This window comes from Bos grunniens, chromosome 20 (genome assembly GCF_055505025.1).
Source record: "Bos grunniens cultivar Pamir isolate PY7600 chromosome 20, Bosgru_T2T1.0, whole genome shotgun sequence".
NCBI lineage: Eukaryota > Metazoa > Chordata > Mammalia > Artiodactyla > Bovidae > Bos > Bos grunniens.
The window spans coordinates 58,156,296-58,182,784 of NC_141184.1; the positions used below are offsets into that span (position 1 = coordinate 58,156,296).

Sequence of the window (26,489 nt, forward strand, 5' to 3'; positions counted from 1 at the left end):
CTCTAGTACCACAGTTCAAAGGCATCAATTCTTTGGTACTCAGCCTTTTTAATTTTTCAGCTCTCACATCTGTACATGACTACTGGAAAACCATAGCTTTGACCATACAAGCATTTATAGGCAAAGTAATGTCTCTCCTTTTTAATACACTGTCTAGGTTGATCATTTCTTTTCTTCCAAGGAGCAAACATCTTTTAATTTCATGATTGCAGTCACCATCTGAAGTGATTTTGGAGCCCAAGAAAATAGTCTGTCACCATTTGCATTGTTTCCCCATCTATTTGCCATGAAGTGATGGGATCGGATGCCATGATCCTTGTTTTTTGAATGTTGTTTTTTTCATTCTCCTATTTCACCTTCATTAAGAAGCTCTTTAATTCCTCTTTGCTTTCTTCTATAAGTGTGGTATCATCTGCATATCTGAGGTTATTAATATAATATAATAGTCTTGATTCCAGCTTGTGCTTCATCCAGCCCAGCATTTCGCATGGTGTACTCTGCATAGACGTTAAATAAGCAGGGTGACAATACACAGGCTTGACCTACTCCTTTCCCAATTTGGAACCAGTCTGTTGTTCCATGTCCAGTTCTAACTGTTACTTCTTGACTTGCATACAGGTTTCCCAGGAGGCAGGTAAGGTGATCTGGTTTTCCTATCTCTAAGAATTTTACACAGTTTGTTGTGATCTGCACAGTCAAAGGCTTTATCATAGTCAAAGAAGCAGAAGTAGATGTTTTTCTGGAATTCTCTAGCTTTTTCTTAATCCAACGGATGTTGGCAATTTGATCTCTGGTTCCTCTGCCTTTTCTAAATCCAACTTGTACATCTGAAAATTATCGGTTCACATACTTTTGATGCCTAGCTTGAAGGATTTTGAGCATTACTTTGCTAGCATGTGAAACGAATGTACTTGTGGTAGTTTAAAGATTCTTTGGCATTGCCCTTGGTTGGGGCAATGAAAACTGACCTTTTCCAGTCTTGTGGCAACTGCTGAGTTTTCCCAATTTGCTGGCATATTGAGTGCAGTAGTTTAACGTCATCGTCTTTTAGGGTTTGAATTAGTTCAGCTGGAATTCCATCACTTCCACTAGCTTTGTTTGTACTGATGCTTCCAAGGCCCACTTGACCTCACACCAGGAGGCTGGCTCTAGGTGTGTGATCGCACCATCATGGTTATCCAGTTCGTTAAGATCTTTTTTGTATAGTTCTTCTGTGTATTTTTCCCACATTTTCCTAATATCTTCTCTTTCTGTTAGGTTCATACCATTTCTGTCCTTTATTTGCATGAAATGTTCCCTTGGTATCTTTTATTTTCTTGAAGAGATCTCTAGTCTTTCCCATTCTATTGTTTTCCTCTATTTCTTTGCCTCGTTCACTTTAAAAGGCTCTCTTATCTCTCCTTGCTATTCTCTGGAGCTCTGCATTCAAATGGGTATATCTTTCCTTTTCTCCTTTGCCTTTTGCTTCTCTTCTTTCCTCAGCTATGTGGAAGGCCTCCTCAGACAACCATTTTGCCTTTTTGCATTTCTGTTTCTTGGGGATGGTTTTGATCACTGCCTCTTGTATAGTGTTATGAACCTCCGTCCATAGTTCTTTAGGCACTCTGTTTATCAGATCTAGTCCCATGAACCTATTTCACTTCCACTGTATAATCATAAGGGATTTGATTTAGGTCATACCTGAATGGCCTAGTGGTTTTCCCTACGTTCTTCAATTTACATCTGAATTTTGCAATAAGGAGTTCATGATCTGAGCCACAGTCAGCTCCCAGTCTTGTTTTAGCTGACTGTATAGAGCTTCTCCATCCTTGGCTACAAAGAATATAATCAGTCTGATTTCACTATTAACCATCTGGTGATGTCCATGTGTAGAGTTGCCTTGTGGTGTTGGCTACTCTATAGGTATGGGGCCTAGAACATAAGGTGACCCTTAGAGGGGCTTGTTAGACAGTGTTCTAGTATGACACTGAAGAAGTGGTAGAAACCTTCTGGCCTTATTTATAAGTTTTGAATAAATTTTCTTAAAAAGGAGGGGCCTGTAATCACTAATAATGGACTTCCTGAAAATCCTGGTAATGACAGTTTAAAAGATATGTCATTTCATGCTTGGTTGCAGCAATTAATTACTGTTTTAATAGTGATCTAGAACCTAAAATGCGAATGATGGCTATTCTTATTACAGACTTTATTATTCTAAAAAGTAGCAGATCAGAGATCTTGAGCCCAGTACAGCTTACCCCTTCCCTTTCTTTCATTGCCCAACGTCTCTAAATTTGACCAGTGTTAAATCAGTGGATTAGGTAAGGTTTAGTTAGTTACACTCATGTTTTAGGATCTAGATCAGTATTGAAACAGTAATTAAATGCTCCAGAACAAACAAGAAATGTCACATCTTTTTTTTTTCTTTCTCAAGAAAATTAAACCTAGCTCTAACCTGTCACTACCAGGGTTTTCAGGAAGTCCATTATCAGTGATTGCAGGTGCCTCCTTTTTAAGAGAATTTATTCAAAACCTGTAAATAAGGCATCAAGGTTGCTACCGCTTCTTCAGTGTCATACTAGAACATTGTTCAACAAGCCCCTCTCGTGTTGATCTCTTACATTCTAGGCCTCAGACCTGTAGAGTAGCCACAGGTAGCTACTGAGCTCTTGAAATGTGGCCAGGTGCTATTGAAGAATTGAGATCTGCTGTAAATGTAAAAAACACACTAGATTTTGAAGACATACCACAAAAAATAAATCCGAATAATTGATACTTGTTGAAAGGATAATATTATAGACCTCCTGGTTTAAATAAAATATTAAAATGAATTTTACCTATTTTCTTCTCTTTTTAAACATGATTTCTAGAAATTTTTAAGTTATACATGTGGCTCACATTATATTTCTACTGGACAGTGCTCTCTAGAGTTTATGGAAAGTAACTTCATTTCACTAATTGTTTACTCCTGATTAAGACTCATCTGTGAGGTTAGCTGTGTGCTTATAGATCATTAATAAGTTTCAGATGATTTCTGTTTATAATCAAAACCTGAAAAGTTGTTTTTTGTGTGTGTGACCCTTGTAGGACTTTAAGTAGTTTTGTATCTAACTTGGTAGATTTCCTTCATCAACATTTTATTTTCTTTAACAGTTTGACTAGACATCTCTGATGGTTGTACCAAGCAGAATCATTGTCATAAGTCAAAAATGAGGTTACTTTTGTTTCTGGAAATTCTCAAGCTATTTATGTACTCAGGGAGGCTATTAGTAGCTGTTCAAATGATTTAATGGATATAAATTTGCAAATTAACCCTGAACTATTTTATAGGTAGATTTAGACTTAAGCTTCATTGAATTGTCTTGCCTTTCAAAAGGACAGTGAAAAGGAAGTGAAAATATTGAATAATGCCGATACTGAATTTCAGTTGTTTTCTTTCACTTTATCTGCTTGTGTATTTGTGTAAATAAAGGCAGAGGAACTGTTGTATGCTTTAAACTTCTAGACCTTGTCCCCAGCAAATTTACAAAGGTCCTCCTTCCTCGTGTTGAGCCCACAAAAGTATCCACCTTCCACCACGGGACATGGGTTGTGGCCTTACCCCCACCCATAAGGAAGAAGAGTTTTTTTTATGAGGCCTTCATAAAGATATAGCAGAAACTGTTTTGACAGCAGCAGCTGGGCTACTGTTTCCAGGTACACACAATCCCTGTTTGTAGCCTAATTGAACTCCTGTTTTGCTAACTCTTTCGAAATCGTATTTTAGATGGGGTAGCAAATAGAAGACTGTTCAAGCTTCCATTTGGCTATTTTTTGTTTGTCTATTTGCTCATATTGTCAGCATGCTGCTGAGGATCTAAGGAGACAAGACAGTAATAAAGGGAAGTGTGGAAGACCGGAGGTCTAAGCTCCAGATCTCTTAGCTACCAAAGTAAATAAATACTACAAAGCTGTAGTCTAGGGGAAGGAGAACATCCAGAGTAAAGCTAAAGTCCCTTTTTTTCCTCTCTTTTGCATCTAGAGATTTGGAAAATTGCTATAACCATGAATTATTAGGCATGCTTTATTTTATTAGGTTGGAATGAAATACAGAAACCTGATCCTGAAACCTGGGGGATCTCTGGACGGCATGGACATGCTCCAAAATTTCTTGACACGTGAGCCAAACCAAAAAGCGTTTCTAATGAGCCGAGGCCTGCCTGCTCCGTGAACTGGGGCTCTTTGGGAGCCGTCCATGTCTGGAGGACAAGCGACATTGCCACGTGTTACTGGCCTGGAAACTGAAGGGAGTTTTGCAGATGAAAATGTAGATTTCTATTAACTTCCTTTTGTTTTTTAATTTGAAAAATTATACAGATGTAAATGGAATTCTAAATACTGTGACTTAAGAAAAGATGTGTTAGAAAATAATTGTACTATAAACTTTCATAAAAATGGATGTGATTTCTTTTTATAAAAGTTTCATATGAATCCAATTTGATTTTTTTACAATTATAATCTAGATAATATAATGTAAGAGGGCTAAGAATTTTTTAATTGAATCATACACATTATCTACTTTGATCCTTCTTATATCTCGAAGTTTTATACTTGGGATTTCTCAGCTGATAAATGAATCATCACGTTCCTCTGATAAATATTCTCTCAGAGCCTTGCATCCACTTTAACTCTCTATCTCCCAGTAAAATGTGACCTCTTTGCCTGCATACCTCCGGGCCAGGGGACTATGCCTCAGTAATGCATGTATCTTTGTATTTCAGGCCTCATGATTTCCAGCTTTCCGCCACACTTGATTAATGTTCTTCAAATTGGTTTAGTCTTTCCTGTCTGATGTCCAGTCAGAGAGTACCAAAAAATGAGTTTTAGCTGAAATGGCCTAATGTATATATATTACGAGTTTTAATCTCATGTTAGAGTATTTGAGATCTTGGCTTAGAGGTTCATTTCCACTTCAGCATATAAGATTGTCATGTTTACCAGTTAGAACACTAAGCAAATCTAAGATTATTTTTCCCTTCTCGGGTTTCTAGTAAACAGCAAGGTCTTTGCCTCCTTTACTCTGCTCCTCACCTGAAGTGGCAGGTAAATTGTCACAAAGGCCTGTCTCAAGTGCTGCAGGAAGAGAGCTGAACTGAAGCATAAAAAGTCCAGAAGCCCCAGGAAGTGAGTGGATTCTGCGCAGGAGTCTGTGAGGACGGCCGCTCCAGTGTTACGTGTGCTTCAGCTCAGCCATGGGGAGGAGGCCCCTCTGCGGCTTGTTTCATCTGGTGATTTTAAGCGAGCCTTTGGAGCTCTTTAGCTCTCTTTCCTGTGGGCCTAAATTCGAATTTGCAAACCAGGAAACTTATATACTTACTTTTCCTCTAGGAGTCTACTCAATGAGGAAAGCAAAATAGGATAATAAAAAAATTTTTTTAATTAAAAACTAACTTGGAATGTATGCATCTGCATAGGACTTCTAATTGTTTCCCAGTATGTACTGAGGTATGACTCTGCCGGCCAGGGACAAAATTAGAACCTTTCCATTCTCTAATCCAAATGGACTTTGTGCTAAATAAAAAGATATTATGCTGCATAGTCAAATTATAGACAGCAGGAAAAATCAAGAGCTGTAGTGACACAGAAGAAAATTCAGATTATTATTGTCAAGCAAAATACCCTAAACATCACAGGAAATCCCAGCCTCCCTTCTGAGACAATTGCCTGGCCCTCTCGCCCCCATATTCATCCCGTGTCATCATCTCCGGTCCTTAAAGCTGTTGTTTTTGTTTTGTTTTGGTTCTTTTTTTTTTTTTGGTCTTAGCAACGTATGGTACTTTTTTCATATCTTTTTTTTCCCCAGACTGTTGTGTTTTCCAGTTTCAGGCAAAAACTCTCTTCAGCTTTTTCTATTGCCCAGTGTGTCTCCTTAACAACAATAACTTTTATCATTTTAAATCTTATTTCATGTGGAAAAACTAATATTCTACACACAATAAAATTACATTATTATCCAAGAGAATGAATTCACATTTCTTTTATACTTTAATGTTAAAACTGAAATGTATAAGAAAATGGAAGTACTGTGGTATTCTTTTTATTTAGGGTTCACATCTGGTATTTAAAATCTATCAAAGAACATAATGTCTACCAACAGATGAATGGGTAAAGAAGATGTCACACACACACACACACACACACACAGAAATACTGCTGCTGCTGCTGCTAAGTCACTTCAGTCGTGTCCGACTCTGTGCGATCCCATAGACGGCAGCCCACCAGGCTCCCCCGTCCCTGGGATTCTCCAGGCAAGAACACTGGAGTGGGTTGCCGTTTCCTTCTCCAATGCATGAAAGTGAAAATGAAGTCGCTCAGTCGTGTCCAACTCTTCAAGACCCCGTGGACTGCAGCCTACCAGGCTCCTCCGTCCATGGGATTTTCCAGGCAAAAGTACTGGAGTGGGGTGCACAGGAATACTATTCAGCTATAAATAAGAAAAAATAATGCCATTTGCATCAGCATGAATGCAGCTAGAGATTATTATACTAAGCAAAATAAGTCAAGAAGAGAAAGACAAATACCAAATAATATCAGTTCAATTCAATTCAGTCACTCAATCGTGTCCAACTCTTTGCAACCCCATGGACCACAGCACTCCAGGCCTCCCTGTCCATCACCAGCTCCCAGAGTTTATGCTAACTCATGTCCATTGAGTTGGTGATGCTATCCAACCATCTCATCCTCTGTCATCCCCTTCTCCTCCTGCCTTCAATCTTTCCCAGCATCAGAGTCTTTTCAAATGAGTCAACTCTTCGCATCAGATGGCCAAAATATTGGAGTTTCAGCTTCAACATCAGTCCTTCCAGTGAACACCCAGGACTGATCTCCTTTAGGATGGACTGATCGGATCTCCTTGCAGTCCAAGGGAATAATATCACTTAATCACTTTTAGGTTGTGAAATCTAAAGTATAATGCAAGCGAGTCTATCTATGAAACAGAATCATGGGTATAGAGAACAGGCTGGTGGCTGCCAGGGGTGGGAGGGATAGAGGTTCGGGGGGAACAGAGTGGGAGATGGGGGTTAGCAGATGTCAACTCTTCTATACAGAATGGATAAACAACAAGGTCCTGCTATACAGCACAGAGAACCATATTCAATATCCCATGATAAACATATTGGAAAGAATAGAAAAAAATTATATACATATACATATGTATGCTGCTGCTGCTAAGTCGCTTCAGTCGTGTCCGACTCTGTGCGACCCATAGATGGCAGCCCACCAGGCTCCCCCGTCCCTGGGATTCTCCAGGCAAGAACACTGGAGTGAGTTGCCATTTTCTTCTCCAATGCATGAAAGTGAAAAGTGAAAGTGAAGTCGCTCAGTCGTGTCCGACTCTTCGCGACCTCATGGACTGCTACCAGGCTCCTCTATCCATGGGATTTTCCAGGCAAGAACACTGGAGTGGGTTGGCATTGCCTTCTCCAGGGGCTGGCTCAAGTTGCTCCAAACCTCACGGCTGCCTAGCTGGGGCTTGGCCCACACCTGAAGCTCATATTCTGTCTGGAGTGAGATTCTCCAGGGAGATCCATCCCTGGTTCTGCCTGAGCGTCAGCAGCAGGGCGTCCTCCTAGATGTGGTCCTCGCACCTTAACCGGACCTTGAACTCCATGTCATTTTGAATGTAGTGGGATACCCGGGAGACGGTCCAGGTTGTGTTTCACCTGTGGGTCTCTATGTGGACAACTTGGAGGGAGTGGGGCAGAATCAGAGGAATGTAATCGAAGGGCTTGATATCCTGGGTCATCATTCTCCACTCCCTGCCTTCGTAGCACATCACCATCAGTTTCATGACATCCACTGCGGTCAATTTCTGAGCTGCTGGAGAATGTCCTAGGACCAGCTTGCATGCCCAGGAGCCCGGCTTCACTGGTTGTAGCTCACAGGTGTGGTTCCATTGTTTTGTAGGAAAAAGCACCTCTCTCGTAGGCTGAGGGTTCTGCAAGTAGCAGGTGGTGGCTCATAGGCCCTCATTGTGGCTCCAGATGCAGGAGACATTGGTTCTCAAGTTATAGAAGCATGTGATGAAAGTAGGGAAAACCACTAGACCATTCAGGTATGACCTAAATCAAATCCCTTACCATTATACAGTGGAAGAGACAAATAGATTTAAGGGACTAGATCTGATAGACAGAGTGCCTGATGAACTATGGAATGAGGTTCGTGACATTCTATAGGAGACAGGGAACAAGACCATCCCCAAGAAAAAGAAATGCAAAAAAGCAAAATGGCTGTCTGAGGAGGCCTTACAAAGGCCTTACAGGAGGCTGTAAAAGAAGAGAAGTGAAAAGCAAAGGAGAAAAGGAAAGATATACCCATTTGAATGCAGAGTTCCAAAGAATAGCAAGGAGAGATAAGAAAGCCTTCTTTAGTGATTAGTGCAAAGAAAGAGAGGAAAACAATAAAATGGGAAAGGCTAGAGATCTCCTCAAGAAAATTAGAGATACCAAGGGAACATTTCATGCAAAGATGGGCTCAATAGAGGACAGAAATGGTATGGACCTAACAGAAGCAGAAGATATTAAGAATAGGTGGCAAGACTACACAGAAGAACTGTACAAAAAAGATCTTCATGACCCAGGTAATCACGATAGTGTGATCACTCATCAGGAGCCAGACTTCCTAGAATGTGAAGTCAAGTGGGCCTTAGAAAGCATCACTACGAACAAAGCTAGTGGAGGTGATGGAGTTCCAGTTGAGCTATTTCAAATCCTAAAAGATGATGCTGTTAATGTGCTGCATTCAATATGTCAGCAAATTTAGAAAACTCAGCAGGGCCACAGGACTGGAAAAGGTCAGTTTTCATTCCAATCCCAAAGAAAGGCAATGCCAAAGATTGCTCAAACTATGCAACAATTGCACTCATCTCACACACTAGTAAAGTAACGCTCAAAATTCTCCAAACCAGGCTTCAGCAATACGTGAACTGTGAACTTCCAGGTGTTCAAGCTGGTTTTAGAAAAGGCAGAGGAACCAGAGATCAAATGGCCAACATCTGTTGGATCATCGAGAAAGCAAGAGAGTTCCAGAAAAACATCTATTTCTGCTTTACTGACTATGCAAAAGCCTTTGACTGTGTGGATCACAATACACTGTGAAAAATTCTAAAAGAGATGGGAATATCAGACCACCTGACCTGCCTCTTGAGAAACCTGTATGCAGGTCAGGAAGCAACAGTTAGAACTGGACATGGAACAACAGACTGGTTCCAAATAGGAAAAGGAGTACATCAAGGCTGTATATTATCACCCTGCTTATTTAACTTATATGCAGAGTACATCATGAGAAATGCTGGGCTGGAAGAAGCACAAGCTGGAATCAAGATTGCCGGGAGAAATATCAATAACGTAAGATATGCAGATGACACCACCCTTCTGGCAGAAAGTGAAGAGGAACTAAAAAGTCTCTTGATGAAAGTGAAAGATGAGAGTGAAAAAGTTGGCTTAACGCTTAACATTCAGAAAACTAAGATCATGGCATCTGGTCCCATCACTTCATGGCAAATAGATGGGGAAACAGTGGAAACAGTGGCTGACTTTATTTTTCTGGGCTCCAAAATCATTGCAGATGGTGATTGCAGCCATGAAATTAAAAGATGCTTACTCCTTGGAAGGAAAGTTATGACCAACCTAGACAGCACATTAAAAAGCAGAGACATTACTTTGCCAACAAAGGTCCATCTAGTCAAGGCTATGATTTTTTCAGTAGTCATGTATGGATGTGAGAGTTGGACTATAAAGAAAGCTCAGCCCAGGAGAATTAATACTTTTGAACTGTGGTGTTGGAGAAAACTCTTAAGAGTCCCTTGGACTGCAAGGAGATCCAACCAGTCTACCCTAAAGGAAATCAGTCCTGAGTATTGGAAGGACTGATGCTGAAGCTGAAACTCCAATACTTTGGCCACCTGATGCGAAGAGCTGACTCATTGGAAAAGACCCTGATGTTGGGAAAGATTGAGGGCTGGAGGAGAAGGGGACGACAGAGGATGAGATGGCTGGATGGCATCACCGACTTGATGGACATGAGTTTGAGTGAACTACCGGAATTGGTGATGGACAGGGAAGCCTGGCGTGCTGCAATTCATGGGGTTGCAAAGAGTCGGACATGACTGAGGGACTAAACTGAACTGAACTGATGTTGGAAGCATCACTGATGTAGATGCCCGACGGATGGCCAGGGACAAGAGAAGGATGAGGAAGGACAGACAGCAGGACAGAGCCAGAGCCTACATCACATCCACGGGTGGGGGCTGGGAAGGGAGCCCTGTGTTTAGGACCTGGTGAAGCTCAGCTTCTTGATATCTCAAGAATGGATGTAGGCCGTCTCAGAAGGCGAGTGATCAGATTATTTTTAAAGGAGAAATTTCCACTAGAAACAAATCCACCTAAGTGTTTATCTAGTACCGACTGTATCAAAGTAAAGGTTATATAATCTAAATCCCAGGTTAATGTAGCCTCTTCCAACATACCCACAGTGGTGGTTTAATCGCTCAGTAGTGTCTGACTCTTGTGACCCCATGGACTGTAGCCCATCCAGGCTCCTCTGTCCATGGGATTTCTCAGACAAGAATGCTAGAGTGGGTTGCCATATCCTTTTCCAAGGGATCTTCTCCCCCCAGGGATTGAACCCAGGTCTCCTGCACTCAGGCAGGTCTCCTGCATTGCAGGCAGATTCTTTGTTAACTGAGCCACAATAACTATATTAATGGATATATTGTAGAAAAACTTTTTTGGAAAAGTAGGGGTAATGAACACAACAGCCCTTCAAACACTCACTCCAATGACTGATTCTTGAGTGTTTATTTCACTGCATTCACCCTGTAGTTTCCCTTCCTGATAAAATATAGGCCCAATGCATCAGGTCCACTGTGTGTGCACAAGAAAAAGGAAAAGGGAAAATTACAAGCTATTTTGTTCCTGCCCATATGGGTTGACATTGTAGCTGCTTATTTCATAGAGCTTAAAGGCTCACCTAAAATTTTACTGCCATGATAAAATGTCATTAGCATTTGTTGTCAGAGAAACTGTATGGCTTAGAATGTTTTAAAGGTGCGTGTTCCTTGAATCCAACAAGATACTTGACACGTTTATTGAAGTCTTTAAGGCTAAAATGGAGGATATGACAGGATAATTGTTAACCAGGTGGATTCCTAGCTATTGAAACAAACTGAATGAGTTGAATAATAATTTATGTTACATTGAGGGAAATCATGGCAAATGAATGGGGAAACAATGGAAACATTGACAGACCTTATCTTTTTAGGCTCCAAAATCACGGCAGATGATGACTGCAGCCATGAAATTCAAAGACACTTGCTCCTTGGAAGAAAAGTTATGACCAACCTAGACAGCATGTCAAAAAACAGAGACATTACTTTGCCAACAAAGGTCCATCTAGTCAAGGCTATGATTTTTTCAGTAGTCTTGTATGGATGTGAGAGAGTTGGACTATAAAGAAAGCTGAGTGCCAAAGAATTGATGCTTTTGAACTGTGGTGTTGAAGAAGACTCTTGAGAGTCCCTTGGACTGCAAGGAGATCCAACCAGTCCATCCTAAAGGAAATCAGTCCTGATTATTCATTGGAAGGACTGATGCTGAAGCTGAAACTCCAATACTTTGGCCACCTGATGTGGAGAACTGATTCATTTGAAAAGACCGTGATGCTGGGACAGATTGAACGCAGGAGAAGGGGACAACAGGATGAGATGGTTGGATAGCATCACCGACTCAATGGACATGAGTTTGAGCAAGCTCCAGAAGTTGGTAATGGACAGGGAGGCCTAGTGTGCTGCAGTCCATGGGGGTCTCAAAGAGTAGGACACAACTGAGCAACTGAGCTGAACTGAACTGAGGGAAATTTTGGATGAAGACATGAGGAATTCTATAGAAAGTATTCTATATTCTATTGAAAAGTGAAGTTGTTCAGTCGAGTCTAACTCTGTGTGATCCCACGGACTGTAGCCAGCAAGGCTCCTCTATCCATGGGATTTTCCAGCCAAGAATACTGGAGTGGGTTGCCATTTCTTTCTCCAGGGGATCTTCCCGACCCAGGGATCGAACCTGAATATCCTGCACTCCAGGCAGACTCTTTACCATCTGAGCCACTAGGGAAGCTTCTATATTCTATAAAAGGTACAATCAAATTTACAGATAACAGAGCTAGAGTGGTTAAATACGATGATATTATTAAGATTTAGAGCTGTTTCACTGCCGAGACAAATTTAAGATAAATTTGGGCACATTTCATGCCTATGTCAAACTTGACTTGATAGTGGTACACTCAGGAGAAAATGTCCTGGAATTTTTATGTGACCAAATCCCAGTATAAGCCCACAGTCCTGCACACCTGGGGAGGGAACAGGAGGTGAGAACTAAAGCTTTGTAAAAGTGTGTCGATGGAAGGATGTGTCCAGGTCAAAAGAATAGTCCCACTGTACTCCAACATGTTAAGATCAGTCACGGTTAGAATATCCCGTTCCAATCAAGGTGTCACATTTTAAGCACATTTGGGGTGCCTATTACAGCATTTGGAAGGATAAATAACAGGAGGGTGATGATTTGACTTCTCAAGAAGAATACGTAAAAGAATTAGGGAAGTTCAGTCTGGAGTTGAATTCACACATACAAGTGATACCTGTTTACAAATACTTGAAGGGTATGGAAGAGAGAATAAGGTTACTCTTCATTGCTTCAGAAGCCAAAGCTTTAGAGAAATAGTTGAAAATTTTCATGAGACTTTAGTTCAGTATGAGGAATGAGTTTCTAATGATTGTTGTTGACTACAAATACATTATGCTACTGCTGTTAATGAGTGTTCAAACAAATCCTGTGCTTACCAAGACTGTTAAAGAGAGAATTGCTCCTTTGAGTAGAGAGTCATGCCAGATCAACTTTGAGGTCTCCTCCACAAAGTTTAAGATGCAACAAATAATCATCAGAAAAACATCACTCAGATGAAAGAAACGTTTACAATGCTGGATCTTAGAAATGGCATTTAGATAACTGCAGCTCCATTATACTGGAGGGATATAGTTGAAGCATTGTCTTCCTCCTCATTCATGATCAGCCCATGTTTATCTAGACATTATTGTTTCCTGGTGGGTAATCTGTTAACTGAGAATGGGAGGTTAAGAGCCGTATATGACCGTAAGAAAGCCAAAGCCTCTTACAGAATGAATAAAAGTTATTTTCCTTCCTTTAGAGAGTTAACAGTTGCTCTCTGTCCATTCCGCCCACCGCTGTCTTCATCAAACATACAAAGAGGCAAAAATCTAACTCAAATACTCAAACTTATGCATGCACTTCACCTCATTGCCATCTCTTTGAGTCCTTGTTTCTATCTCTGTCTTCCACAGTTCTTGATTCATAGGGAATAGTCCATAAACGCTTGTTAAATAAAAACATCTTCTTTGAGATTACTTTTTGCTATAAATCCTTATAGCATTTTTTCTACTATTAGATATTAATTAGATATCTAATAGCATTTTTTTAGATACTTAGATTAGATATCTATAGCATTTTTTCTACTATTAGATATTAATTAGATATCTAATTTATAAATGATCTAATTTATATCTAGATATCTAAACATAATATCTAATTTATAAATTAATCTAAAATGACATAGATCAATTTTTTTACATCTTCCACAAGAAAAGGCCCTTTTCCATAGTGTCCTGAAGATTTTCTGTGTGAAGTAGACGGGAGAAACATGCTTTTTGAAAAAAGAAAACTTAGGGAGTGGAGAACGTTAATGAAGATTCCTCCACTTCCTCCATTTTAGATTATGTTCTAAACCTCAGGATATCTTAATCTAGAATCCCCAGTTCACTAGAAGATCTACAAAACGAGGAGGAGAACACATGTCCACAACTGCCCTAAAATCATGTTGACATTTTTGTATACATGCATAAGTGCAGACTTTCTGGTGGAAGTGTCCCTACCAGTAATCAGAAAATTTTAAGAACTACTATCTTAACTTTTTTTCAGACTTTGGTTTTTATAATTCAATTTGAAGGCTACAAAGTACCCATTATGTATCAGGTGCTGTGCCTGGTACTGAGGATACAAAAAGGACAGACAACCTTGAACTCAATTTGCTCACAATGTATGAGGACGGCAATTAAGTTCATCACATGTTGAGAAATTATAAAAGAAAGGTCTGTTTAAAAGCCTTTCTGCTGTTTTTCTCCAACTCTGGTTGATTCCATTGTACAGTTAGACCCTTGTGCCACAAAATCCCAGGTGGATCCGTGGTAAAGAACTGCCTGCCAAAGCAGAAGACACAGGTTTGATCCCTGGTGGGGAAAATCCCCTGAAGAAGGAAATGGCAACCATCCAGTATTCTTGCCTGGGAAATCCCATGGACAGAAGTCTGGTGGCTACAGTATATGGGGTTGCAAAAAGAGTTGGTCATGACTTAACTACTGAACAACAATGCCACCTACCACCAGAAACTTCTTTCTAACATAATGATTGACTTTCTCTTTTCAGCCTGTCACCAGTGGGATTAAATGGTGTTCTCACCTGGGGTGGTTCAGACAGTAAAGAAACTGCCTGCAATGCAGGAGATCCAGGCTTGATCGCTGGGTCTGGAAGATCCCCTGGAGTAGGAAATGGCAACCCACTCCAGTATTCTTGCCTGGAGAATTTCATGGACAGAGGAGCCTGGTGGGCTACAGTCCCTGGGGTCACAAAGAGTCAGACACAACTCTGGGGTCACAAAGAGTCAGACACAACTGAGTGACTATCTGTTAAACCCAGGAGTTTTTAAGACTCTGTGTCTAAAGGACTCATAAGCAATGGATGAAAATGTTCACTTTAACTATTTTTACATATTGTGATCAAACCTCTAGCCATTAGAGGAATGGTGTGGGATTTTTCTTGACCTGATAAATATTATATACCAAAGAGGCAGTGGTACAGCCTATAAATCTAGAAGACAGGCTAAGATGACCTTTGAGCTATTTACAGAAGGTCCAAAAGTAGTCAAGATTCCTTCCTTCCTTCTTCCATGAGTGTTGTTAATGTTCGTTTACTACCAATAGAAGCCAAAGGAAAAGCACCCAACTCTTCAGTCCTTCATCAATATTTGTAACCTCCTTATATGATGACAACTAATTAAGCATTAGATCAATGAATGACTATAACAGCATCAGAGTTTCAGGTTCACGAGGAGGACTGGAACTGGACTTTCAACTTACACTCATTTCCTTGTGTAAATGTACATTAATTTGTTTAATCATTTCCCTGTCTATGAACTTTTCGGTCATTTTCACTGTTTGGACGTTACAAACAATGCTTCCAGGATTATCTCTGTAAATATGTAATTTTCCACATCCGTTAGTTTAGCTCTTAAATTCTTAAAAGTCTAATTCCTGGTTCAGAGGGTAGAGACATGTTAATATTGTTGAGATATATCGTCAAGTAGCCATGTTTCATAATGTTTACAACAATTGTTTAACATTGAGGCAGTCACTAGAGATAAATGAGGAAAAGTGATCAGCAAACAAAGCAAAATATCTGGCGTGACATCATTTATATTGCTTTCTTTCTCCATTGCTGATGAGGACTAAAGGTTACTTCTTTTAGAAAATGGAAGGAGTGAGTCCAGACAGGAATTTTCTTTCTCTAGGGTAGGTCCCCAAAGGAATGTAAGACTTTATCCCAGAACAAAGCCGTCATCAGTCCCTTTGTATTCTGGGCAAAGTAGAGAAAACCAAAAGATCCATTTTGTCATCCCCTGTCTCAAATCAGATGCCTTTCTGTGGTCTTAAATGTTTGTGTGACTGACAAGTGGGACTTCTGTTATAATTCACAATGCAATCACTGTTCTAAACATGCACATGGCCCACTCTGTCTCAGCTTCAATTATAAAATCTTCAGCCAGAGGCTATTATCCTCTGTTTTGTTCTGTCAGCAGCACAGCGAGCCAGTGAATTTCCAACTGGGATCAGGTGGCAAGAGAGAAATTTCTCACACTTCATCAAGCCTTTATGCACCCCAGTATATTGCCTCCTTTAGGGAGTGGGGCCCTGATTGGGGAAGTTCCCTCGATGGCTGTAGAGAATCTGTGACAGCGCATAAAGCTTTGGCTTCTTTCATAACTCATCAACTAAATTTTAAATAAGATTATAAAGTTGTTCTAGGAAAGCCAGACAGCTACCTGGTTGACCCTTATCTGCTGAAATTCGGATGAAGGGGGTGGGGGAAATTGCTAAGCCCTGGTTAAACTTTTTAAGCCCTAGTTTAACTTTTCCCTAGTTAAAAATAACCTGTGTTATAAGGGTGGTGTGCAATTGTGTTCAAGTCTATAACGATCTTATTAGTTGCTCTGACTACCTAGTCAGTTTCTCCGAGCCCTATCAGAATCCAGGCAGGGCGTGTTAGTTCAACAACACACTGTTGTCTATGGTGCCAGGAGACAAATGTCAATGTGCCTGCTGCATTCCTCTGGGATAATAGAAATGAAGTCACTACATTAGAAAATGAGTCATGGGTCCAGGTACACGTCTCACCCTGAACACACAGCCTCTCCCAGTTTAAGGTCATTAATCCATCAGCTGGACGAGTTCTAGTACCCAGGAGAGAGTGAGACAGAAATGTCGCTTTAGGAGCATTGAGGTTTACGATATTCGAGAGGGTAATGACAGTGGTTGCTGCAGACACTGAAGTTTAAATGTGTCTATCAGAAGGTGAACGCTGAGAGGTCAGGCTAGAATGGAGGGCTGAGAACTCGACAGCTCGAAGGGCTGTCTACGAACTGGGGCAATTTTGGGAAACAGAGGGGGAGCAGAACTAACATTCAAGAGAAGAAAATGTTGTCTTTCAAGGACCTACTTGATTACCAAATGATTACTTTAATTCAAGAGGTGTAGGAGAAGTTTTACTTTTCAAAAACAATATAGCAGATACCTAACCACTTCCAAAATTTTTTCAGGTCTTGCTAAGCTTTCATAATAAAAGGTATGAAATTAGAAGGAAACTCCTAGATACTTCCTTATTACCTGCTATGTAGTCAAAGTTTTGTACTCATGTTTTAATGGAACATTACCAAAGGTGACCTTTACTGCGCGTGCCAGAGAAACCTAGCTGTCACCTTGAGACTCTAGAGGAAGCATAATAGGAGCTGTTTGGCAAACTTAACAAAAGTTTATAACATTCCTAAACAGCCTAATGAATAAATAAAAGGGGGAAAACGGTATTGCTCCATCCTCTAGGAACCTAGAATCAACATACAAAAATTGGAAATTATCATTTTTATCCTGACTTTGATCTTGAACACTTCTTTGTGCCCACAAAACTCATTCTGCACCTCCACCCTGTCCTACACTTTCTCACTCACACCACATTCTTTGAGGACAGAAAATACAGTTTCAGGTTGGGAGTTTCCTTTGATGCTAAGACACTTTAAAGGTAAGTATAAAAAAATGAGAGAAGTAAATGTTTATTCCTTTCCCAACTGAATTTTGCAAAGCAAACTGCAAGAGAAAACAATCCATTCTCAGTCAGTGTGCATTTGTTCCCTCCTGTCTCTCTCTCATTCTGCTCAGGATTAAATGTTCCCCTTGTGCTCAACCAAAATGGAAATATGATCTCATGTTTGTTTATTGTGTTGCCTTTCTATCTCATAGGCCAATGCAATACAGGGTAAATTTTGATTTATTGGTGTTACTTCGTCCCCCCAACACAGGGAAACTGTTCAGGGAGCTTGCTGTGAGCGTCTCCAAGAGCAGCTGAATCGCCAAGGTAGACAGTGTATAAAAATAGTGATGCTTCAAGGTGCTAAAGGGACATCATTCAGTACAGTCACTGCCACACTCCAGGTGCAAGTTCAAGCATTCTACCAGACATGATTGCCAAATATGAATCAAACTAATTTATTATCAATGCTCTTCTTAAATCTTCTGATCTTGGGATTTTTCCAGTGAGAAATGGGGCTATTTTCCATTCCCCATACAAAATACAAAAAGTCTGATCACATTATACACTTAGTCAAGTGAGCAGGAAATTATCAAGAAAAAATTATCTGTCTCAAATAACAGTGTGGAGAGAAACAGACAAGTGTCTGAATTTGTGTGTTTATTTCTTTTCTCTCACTGTCATTTCTTTATGTCCAATAAGCAATAAAATATATTTCAAAGGACAAAACAGGGTAACTTATATAACAAAATGAAGAGATTCATAATAGCCTTTGCAATTGCCCATGATAAAGAAAACAAATTTCCAATATGGAAAATGGGATTAAATGTTAGAAACTGATGAGTTTTAAATGCATATGAAATATCACAGAAAAAAGAAATTATTTCCATTCACACCATCAGACTGGCAGCAACCTGACACTATCTATTAAGATTGAAGTTGCACACATCCAGTAATTCCACTCCAACATATGTGCCACCAGAAACTCTCCAGCATGTGTACCATGAGGGTCTTCTGGAGCATTCACAATATCTTTGTTGGGAATTGTGTAACAGCAAAAATCACCAAAATATCCATCTACATAAGAGTGAATAATGCATTGTGTATATTTGAACAATGGACTATATTGCATTTAGGATGAGTGAGCTAAACTATATATATCAATATATATGTAATACAAGAGCAATGTTGAGCAAAAAGTGTCATTGCAGAAGGATATGTTTGGGGGTACCAAATATATATACATATGTGTATATATATAAAACTTTATTTATATACATATTCAAACCAATACTATGTATCTTGGATCTATTCTTAGTAGAAAAGCATAAAACACCCATGTGGGGATTTCCCTAGTTGTACATTGGTTAAGATTCCGTGCTCCCACTGCAGGGGGTGAGGATTCAAGCCCTCGTAGGGGAACTAAGAACCACATGCCACATGGCAGGCCAAAATAAAAAAAAAATTTTAGGTTAAAAAAAAAATCCACATGAAAATGGAAACCAAATTCATAACTGTGTTTCAAACACAAATTCAAACATAAATTCAGAACTGTGTTTTCCTGTGGTGAAGTATAAAGGAGAAGGGGATCTGCAAAACATATTCAGGGAACTTCAACTGTAAGTGCAATTTTTTCTTAAAAAATTCAGTGCAAATATTGTGTGATATAAGATTTTCAAAGTTTTGTTGTTTATTGCTTGAAATATTTTATAAATAAAAAATAACACTTATGTAGAATTTGTAAGAATGTAGCTTTCAAAGCAAATTTCTGCCAGTCCATCCAACTTCAGTTTTGCAAACTCAGTCATATAGAATTCCCACAGTCAAACTTTTTGTTTAAGAATGTCCCTTGCCTCCATAAAAGCCCAAAATGAGCACCCTACTCTAATAAAAATCTGAAACAGTTGAGGTTGTTATATGAAAAGCATGGGAGTTAGCATGCCTGAGTCCTGCAATCTTGGCCTCAGTGGTAGCCTTGGCCCCAAGACCTAATCTACAGGAATTGGGTTAGATCCCTTACTGCTCCTTCCCAGGTTGTAGTGCTTGAACCATATTCATCAGCAGCCCCCTTTCTCCTTCTTCTTAACACAGCCCAGATTTTCATCAAGTATCTTGATTTATCTAAGGGTTATCACAAGACTCTTGCCAATAACTGATTTGGAGATGGTTATATAAATTAATCTGCACCAATAAAAAATAAGGAGAACTTTACTGAGGACCTCCAAGGACACTTCCCTACTTCTCAAGATAAAGCTACAGAAAGAAAGGGGCTTTTCCTCTGTCACTGCTGTATATAGATTTGAGACCCAGAACTGTACCAGCCACCTACCTATCAAGCTGAAAACTACCAACACTGAGTAAAGAACAGAACCAAGAGAGCTAAAGTGAACAGAGTCAGTGCAGCTAGATTATGTCAACCCGGAAGAATACCTCACCTCTGGGCATCCAAGTAAGCGAGTCAATCTATTTCTGTGTTGTGTAAACCAGTTAGAGTTGGGTTTTTGTTACTTGTGGCCAAAGACATTGTTCCTGAATGAAGCACACATATATGATTCAGCTTCCTCAACTGTGAGCAGGGATATTAATGCCTGCCCTGCCCTCCTACTTCACGCAGTGGTTTTGGAGATCAAGATGAGGACGTGAATGTGCTTTGTAAACTATAAATTATTGTTCAAGGGCAAACTGGTAGTATCAATAATGATTTTGTTATGCATAAAAAAGAATGAAATAATGCCACTTGCAGCTACATGGATGGACCTAGAGATTATGACACTAAGCAAAGTCAGTCAGAAGGGAGAAGATAAACACCATATGATATCACTTATACATGTAATCTAAAATAAGACAAAATGAATTTATCTACACAACAGAGACAAACTCAGAGACCTGTGGTTGCCAAGGGCGAGGGGAGTGGAGGAGAGACGAATTGGGAGTTTGGAATTAGCAGATATACACTGTTATATGTACAATGGATAACAGAGTCCTATTGTATAGCACAATAATATCCTGTTATAAAACATAATGGAAAAGAAAAAATAACTTTGCTAAGAAGTGTGAGGTACAAATTATTTGTTCACTATAAGAATTATGTATGTCTGAGAATATATAACTATTCAACTTATTTTAACTTGACAGATACTTCCAGAAACTTTATGAGAATTTACACATCACTCTTTTATATCACATAAAATAGTTACACTTTTACAGTATCAGTTGAGAACATCTTCAGCAATGAGTTTTTACACAAGTACAATAGCTATTTATGTTAAAGGATTTAAAAGACAGTTGTCTATAAAATATGGTCTCCTTGCTTAAAAACTATGTGATCTTTGTCATAACCTATCTGTGTCTCAGTATGTATAGTATCTGTAAGGGTTAAGGGAGAAAATACCTGTAACAAACTTAGATCAGGACCTGCCACATAGCAACAAACAGAATAGCAGCCAATAGTTACTTAGCACTTACTATGTTCCAGACATGTTCCAGGCTCTTCACATTCATCAGTTCATACAGCAGAACTCTATTGCTGCACTGTGGTAGTTTTAATTTTTAAAATAAATTTACTATTAAAAAAATCATATTCCTATAAATTCAAAAAATTCAAACAATACAGAAAAGTACAAAATGTAACAAAAGTCACCAAAAATTGCATATTATTACTTGGATGCTGGATAAGTTACTAGACACTTCTCTGTTTAATATGGAATGTACACATATGTACACATTCATGTACAGGAGCATATGTGTGTATGTATATGTATATGTGTGTGTATATGTATGTGTGTGTGTATGCTTAGTCGCTTCAGTCATGTCCAACTCTTTGCGAGCCCATGAACTGTAGCCCTCCAGGCTCCTCTGTCTGTGGGATTTTCCAGGCAAGAAGACTGGAGTAGGTCGCTATACCCTCCTCCAGGGGATCTTCCCAATCCATGGGTTTAACTGGAGTCTCTTTCATCTCCTGCACGGGGGGCAGGTTCTTCCCCACTGGGCTTCCCTTGTGGCTCAGCTGGTAAAGAGTCTGCCTGCAATGTGAGAGACCTGGGTTCATCGCTGGGTTGGGAAGATCCCCTGGAGAAGGGAACTGCTACGTAGCCACTACAGTATCCTGGCCTGGAGAATTCTGTGGACTGTATAGTATTCCAGCATTCTGGCCTGGAGAATTCCGTGGACTGTATAGTCCATGGGGTCGCCAGGAGTCAGACAGGACTGAGTGACTTTCACTGTGTTCCACTGTGTTCTTTACCACTAGTGCCACCTGGGAGGCCCGTATATGTACGTACACGTACATGTACGTCACTTACACATATGTGCACTTTTTTTTTAGAAAGACAGAAAGAAAAAAATAGCATTATTTTTAAAACTGTATAGCCAGTTCTACATCCTAGGGGATAAAAGAGGTAAGACTTTTTCATATTCTTTGGGATATTGCTTATAAGTGAGTAGAGTCTGGACAGGCAGCAGACACCTAAATACATCGTTACATACACAGGGCCATATGTTCTTTTTTTCACTGGTCTTAATTAACAATTCAGTAAAGTATACTCATATTGTTGTGCAATAGATGTGCAGAACTTTTTCATCTTGCAAAACTGAAACTCTCCACCCATTAAACAACTACTTTTCATTTTCTCCTTCCACCATCCCTGGTACCATTCTACTTTCTATGAATTTGCAGCAATCTTATCTTTCATACCTCAACTTTTATTACTCAGCACCTACTATATTCATACTTGGTGAGTAAATGAATGAATCCATATTTGCACTATACAAAAACAAATAAAAAAAGAGAGGTCACAGTATCATTTGTATTAGGAAATCAGTAACCTCCAAATAGATAAAATTTTTTTGAACATTTACTAGCTATCAGGTCAGGTCAGTTCAGTTCAGTTACTCAGTCGTGTTCGACTCTTTGCAACCCCATGATTCGCAGCACGCCAGGCCTCCCTGTCCATCACCAACTCCCGGAGTTCACCCAGACTCACATCCATCGAGTCAGTGATGCCATCCAGCCATCTCATCCTCTGTCATCCCCTTCTCCTCCTGCCCCCAATCCCTCCCAGCATCAGAGTCTTTTCCAATGAGTCAACTCTTCACATGAAGTGGCCAAAGTACTAGAGTTTCAGCTTTAGCATCATTCCTTCCAAAGAAATCCCAGGGCTGATCTCCTTCAGAATGGACTGGTTGGATCTCCTTGCAGTCCAAGGGACTCTCAAGAGTCTTCTCCAACACCACAGTTCCAAAGCATCAATTCACTGGGACAACCCAGAGGGATGGTATGGGGAGGGAGGAGGGAGGAGGGTTCAGGATGTGGAGCACATGTATACCTGTGATGGATTCATTTTGATATTTGGCAAAACTAATACAATTATGTAAAGTTTAAAAATAAAATAAAATTAAAAAAAAAAAAAGCATCAATTCTTCGGCACTCAGCCTTCTTCACAGTCCAACTCTCACATCCATACATGACCACTGGAAAAACCATAGCCTTGACTAGATGAACCTTTGTTGGCAAAGTAATGTCTCTGCTTTTGAATATGCTATCTAGGTTGGTCATAACTTTCCTTCCAAGGAATAAGTGTCTTTTAATTTCATGGCTGCAATCACCATCTGCAGTGATTTTGGAGCCCCAAAAAATAAAGTCTGACACTGTTTCCACTGTTTCCCCATCTATTTCCCATGAAGTGATGGGACCAGATGCCATGATCTTCATTTTCTGAATGTTGAACTTTAAGCCAACTTTTTCACTCTCCTCTTTTACTTTCAAGAGGCTTTTTAGTTCCTCTTCACTTTCTGCCATAAGGGTGGTGTCATCTGCATATCTGAGGTTATTGATATTTCTCCCGGCAATCTTGATTCCAGCTTGTGCTTCTTCCAGTCCAGCGTTTCTCATGATGTACTCTGATAAAGCTATCAGGTACTTTATGTTAATTATGAACTTCACCCCTACAGTCAGTTCCAACACAGCAGTCAGAGTGATCTTTTTAAATATATCAAATAATGTCACAACTTTTCTTAAAACTCTGCAGTGGCTCCTTTTTACACTAAGATTAAGCATCAAAGTTTTCACAGTAGACTACAAAACCATCTCATACCTGGACCCCTTTTCTTCTCTTATCTTTTCTGTTATCTGTCTCGGTCCCTTCATTCCAACCATACTGGATTCTTTGCAGTTTCTCAAACATTCCAACAACACTCACCTCTGGGGCATTGCCCTTGCTGTTCTCTCTACCTGGAACATTTTGGTCTTAATATCCACATTACTCATGCCTCACTTCCATCAGATCATTGTTCCAGCACACCTTATGTCCAGTCCATGCTGAAGAAGGATTCTTCTCACAGCGGCCGAGACTGCACAAGCCGTGCCACCCTCAGGGCCCTTCTCTGACCTCTTGTGTGTGGAGCATCTTTTCCCTCTAATGTGGGTCCCAGTGACACACTCTCTGCCTTTCCATCTTAAGGGTTCTCACCGTGATTGCTTTTTTGGAAGGGGGAAATTGCGAGAGAGAAAAGAACATTCAAGCCAATGTATTCATTTATTTGTTTTTGTAAGAAGAAAACCAAATCCATCTCAAGCTGAAAAAAACAGTAGTGATGTGATCTCTGACTGCCCTTTGAAAACAGCCACATGTGTCCCCTGCACTCTGACTCTCTGCAATTACTTCCCATAATTCTGTAGAAGTTACCATCATGTGACCTACCATATACTTTTTACATACTTAGTTTGCTTTTTGTTTCCCTCTACATAATGGCAGCCATTTTTTTCTGTTTTATTCACTACTATATCCCAGCACCAACACCTACACATAATGGGTGCTCAATAAAATGAATACTTTAATAAATAGGGACAGAAAGCAGATCAGTGAGTAGGAGGATTTGATTGGGAAGGAACACAAGCAACTTGTTCTACATTATGTATATAGATTATGCAAGTGTAGAAATATGTATATTTCTACATAAGTATATTAGAATTATGGATATGATTATGCAGGTGTAGAAATTTGTTAAAACTCATTGACATATACACTTAAATAGGTACATTACTACTACATGTAAACTATACCTTAATAAAGGGAATCTTTTAAAACTAGCAATTTTTTAAAACCAGTCAATCCCAAAGGAAGTCCTGAACATCCATTGGAAGGACTGATGCTGAAGTTCCAATACTTTGGACACCCGATGAGAAGAACTGACTCATTGGAAAAGACCTTCATGCTGGGAAAGATTGAAGGCAGCAGAGAAGGGGACAACAGAGGATGCAATGGTTGGATGGCATCACCGACTCAATGGACATGAGTTTGAGCAAGTGCCGGGAGTTGGTGATGGACGAGGAAGCCTGGTGTGCTGCAGTCCAGGGGGTCGCAGAGTCGGACAAGACTGAGCAACTGAACTGACAGGATTTGCTTAAGGTCTCGGTATTTGCAAAGTAGTAAAGCTATAATTCAAAGTATGTCTGGTGTGTCTGATTCCAAAGTCTGTCATCTTTTTAAGAAATTATGCCACATCCCATCATCTCTGCCCCACCTAGTTTCCACAACTGGCCCCACTGAGTTCTCAACCAGGAAGCTTAGTCTCAGCTGTTTTCAGATTTATACATCTCTGAGGTATGCAATACATCTATGGTTCCGTCTCTCCCACACTTTTAAGATCTTAGGAACATTAATCATATAGATGATTAAAATGTATTTGTTCCCCTCTGGAAGACATAGTTTTCAGAGGCTCAGATCCAAATCAAAAATCAGACACTTGACAGCTACTTAATGATATTTAACTGGTGTAATGGTCCAATTTTATTTGTCAACTTGGCTAGGCTATGCCTAATTTTTAAATCAAATACTAATCTAGGTGTTGTTATGAAGATATTTTGTAGATATGATTGACACAATCAGTGGGCTTTAAGGAAGGATTATACTCCATAATCTGGGTGTAGTGATGTGATCCCTGTGATCCAATCAGTTGAAAGGCCTAAGGACAAAACTGAATTTTTCTGAAAGAGAAGAAATTCTGCCCGTGGACTAAAGTGTGAACTCCTTCCTGAGAGTTTCTAGCCTACCCTTTCTGATGGCCTGCTCTGCGGATTCCAGACTTGCCTACATAGTCCCCCAAGTTACATAAACCAGTTCCTTGCAATAAATCTCTCTTTGCCTGTGTGTGTGTGTGTGAGAGAGAGAGAGAGAGAGAAAGAGAGAGAGAGAAAGTTTGTGTGTGATTTACAAAAAGCCTGCAGGAGTGCTGAAAGAATGTGAATTCTTCCAACTGTTAGTGTTCTAATGATAATTTCTGGGGCTAATTATTCCCTGGGTATTCATATTGTTAGCTGGACTTAGGGTGTCTACATGAGTGATTATGGATATATTACCATCTCTTCCCTCTCCATGCCTATGACGGGCTTTGTGTTGATCACTGTACCCAAATTATACCAGACTTAAGCCTTCCCTATCCTTCTAACACTTTCCACTGTTTCACCCTTTAGTCTAAATCCTGAGTAGTGAGTACCATCTGAATTTCCTACTACTGTACTCAGCCTCCTTTATCAGGAAGCCAGTGGTCACCACATCTGGAATTAACATGACTGTGTCCTTTGGACATGGCACAAGTAGCTTTCCCTGTCCCAGCTGCCTAAGCTTCTGGAGTCAACTTTTGCAGCCAGGTCCATTTTTCTGTTCAACCATGACAGGCAGATCTTAAACCTTTCTCACCTTACCAGTTCCATGCAGCCACAGCAAAGCACCAAGCTTCCAATTTTCATGGCAAACACTATAAAAGACCAATTTCAGTTAACCATGAATGGCGCAATCATAGAGAATAAGGCCTTATCCAAAAGCAAGTAGGACCCAGTTTTCCAATGATGAGACTGAAAATTCTCTGTGTGTGTACACACCTAACTTTGTGATTTTATTTTCAGAAATTAGATTATTTTTCAACTGGCTATTTTGCTGAATAACCCATAGTACTTAATCATAGAAGCTAATTTTAAGTATATGCTAAATTCCGTAAACTCAAATATCAATGAGAATGGGAACGTTGAAACTGTGGGTAATGATTAGACAACTC

The 26,489-nt window shown here is 39.8% G+C and overlaps 1 protein-coding gene and 1 pseudogene across 3 annotated transcripts in view; one reads left to right on the plus strand and one right to left on the minus strand.

Moving 5' to 3' along the window:
- Positions 1 to 5,975, plus strand: part of NLN (neurolysin) — a 103,493-nt gene extending 97,518 nt beyond the window's left edge. For all 3 annotated transcript variants that reach the window (XM_086361966.1, XM_086361965.1, XM_086361967.1), the window contains one exon: positions 4,055 to 5,975. In XM_086361966.1, coding sequence (XP_086218092.1) covers positions 4,055 to 4,189 — 135 coding nt within the window. In that variant the 3' untranslated portion in view covers positions 4,190 to 5,975. The remainder of the gene's footprint in view (positions 1 to 4,054) is intronic.
- The window catches only part of LOC147350458 (interleukin-2 receptor subunit beta pseudogene), a 93,360-nt pseudogene continuing 71,876 nt past the window's right edge, over positions 5,006 to 26,489 (minus strand).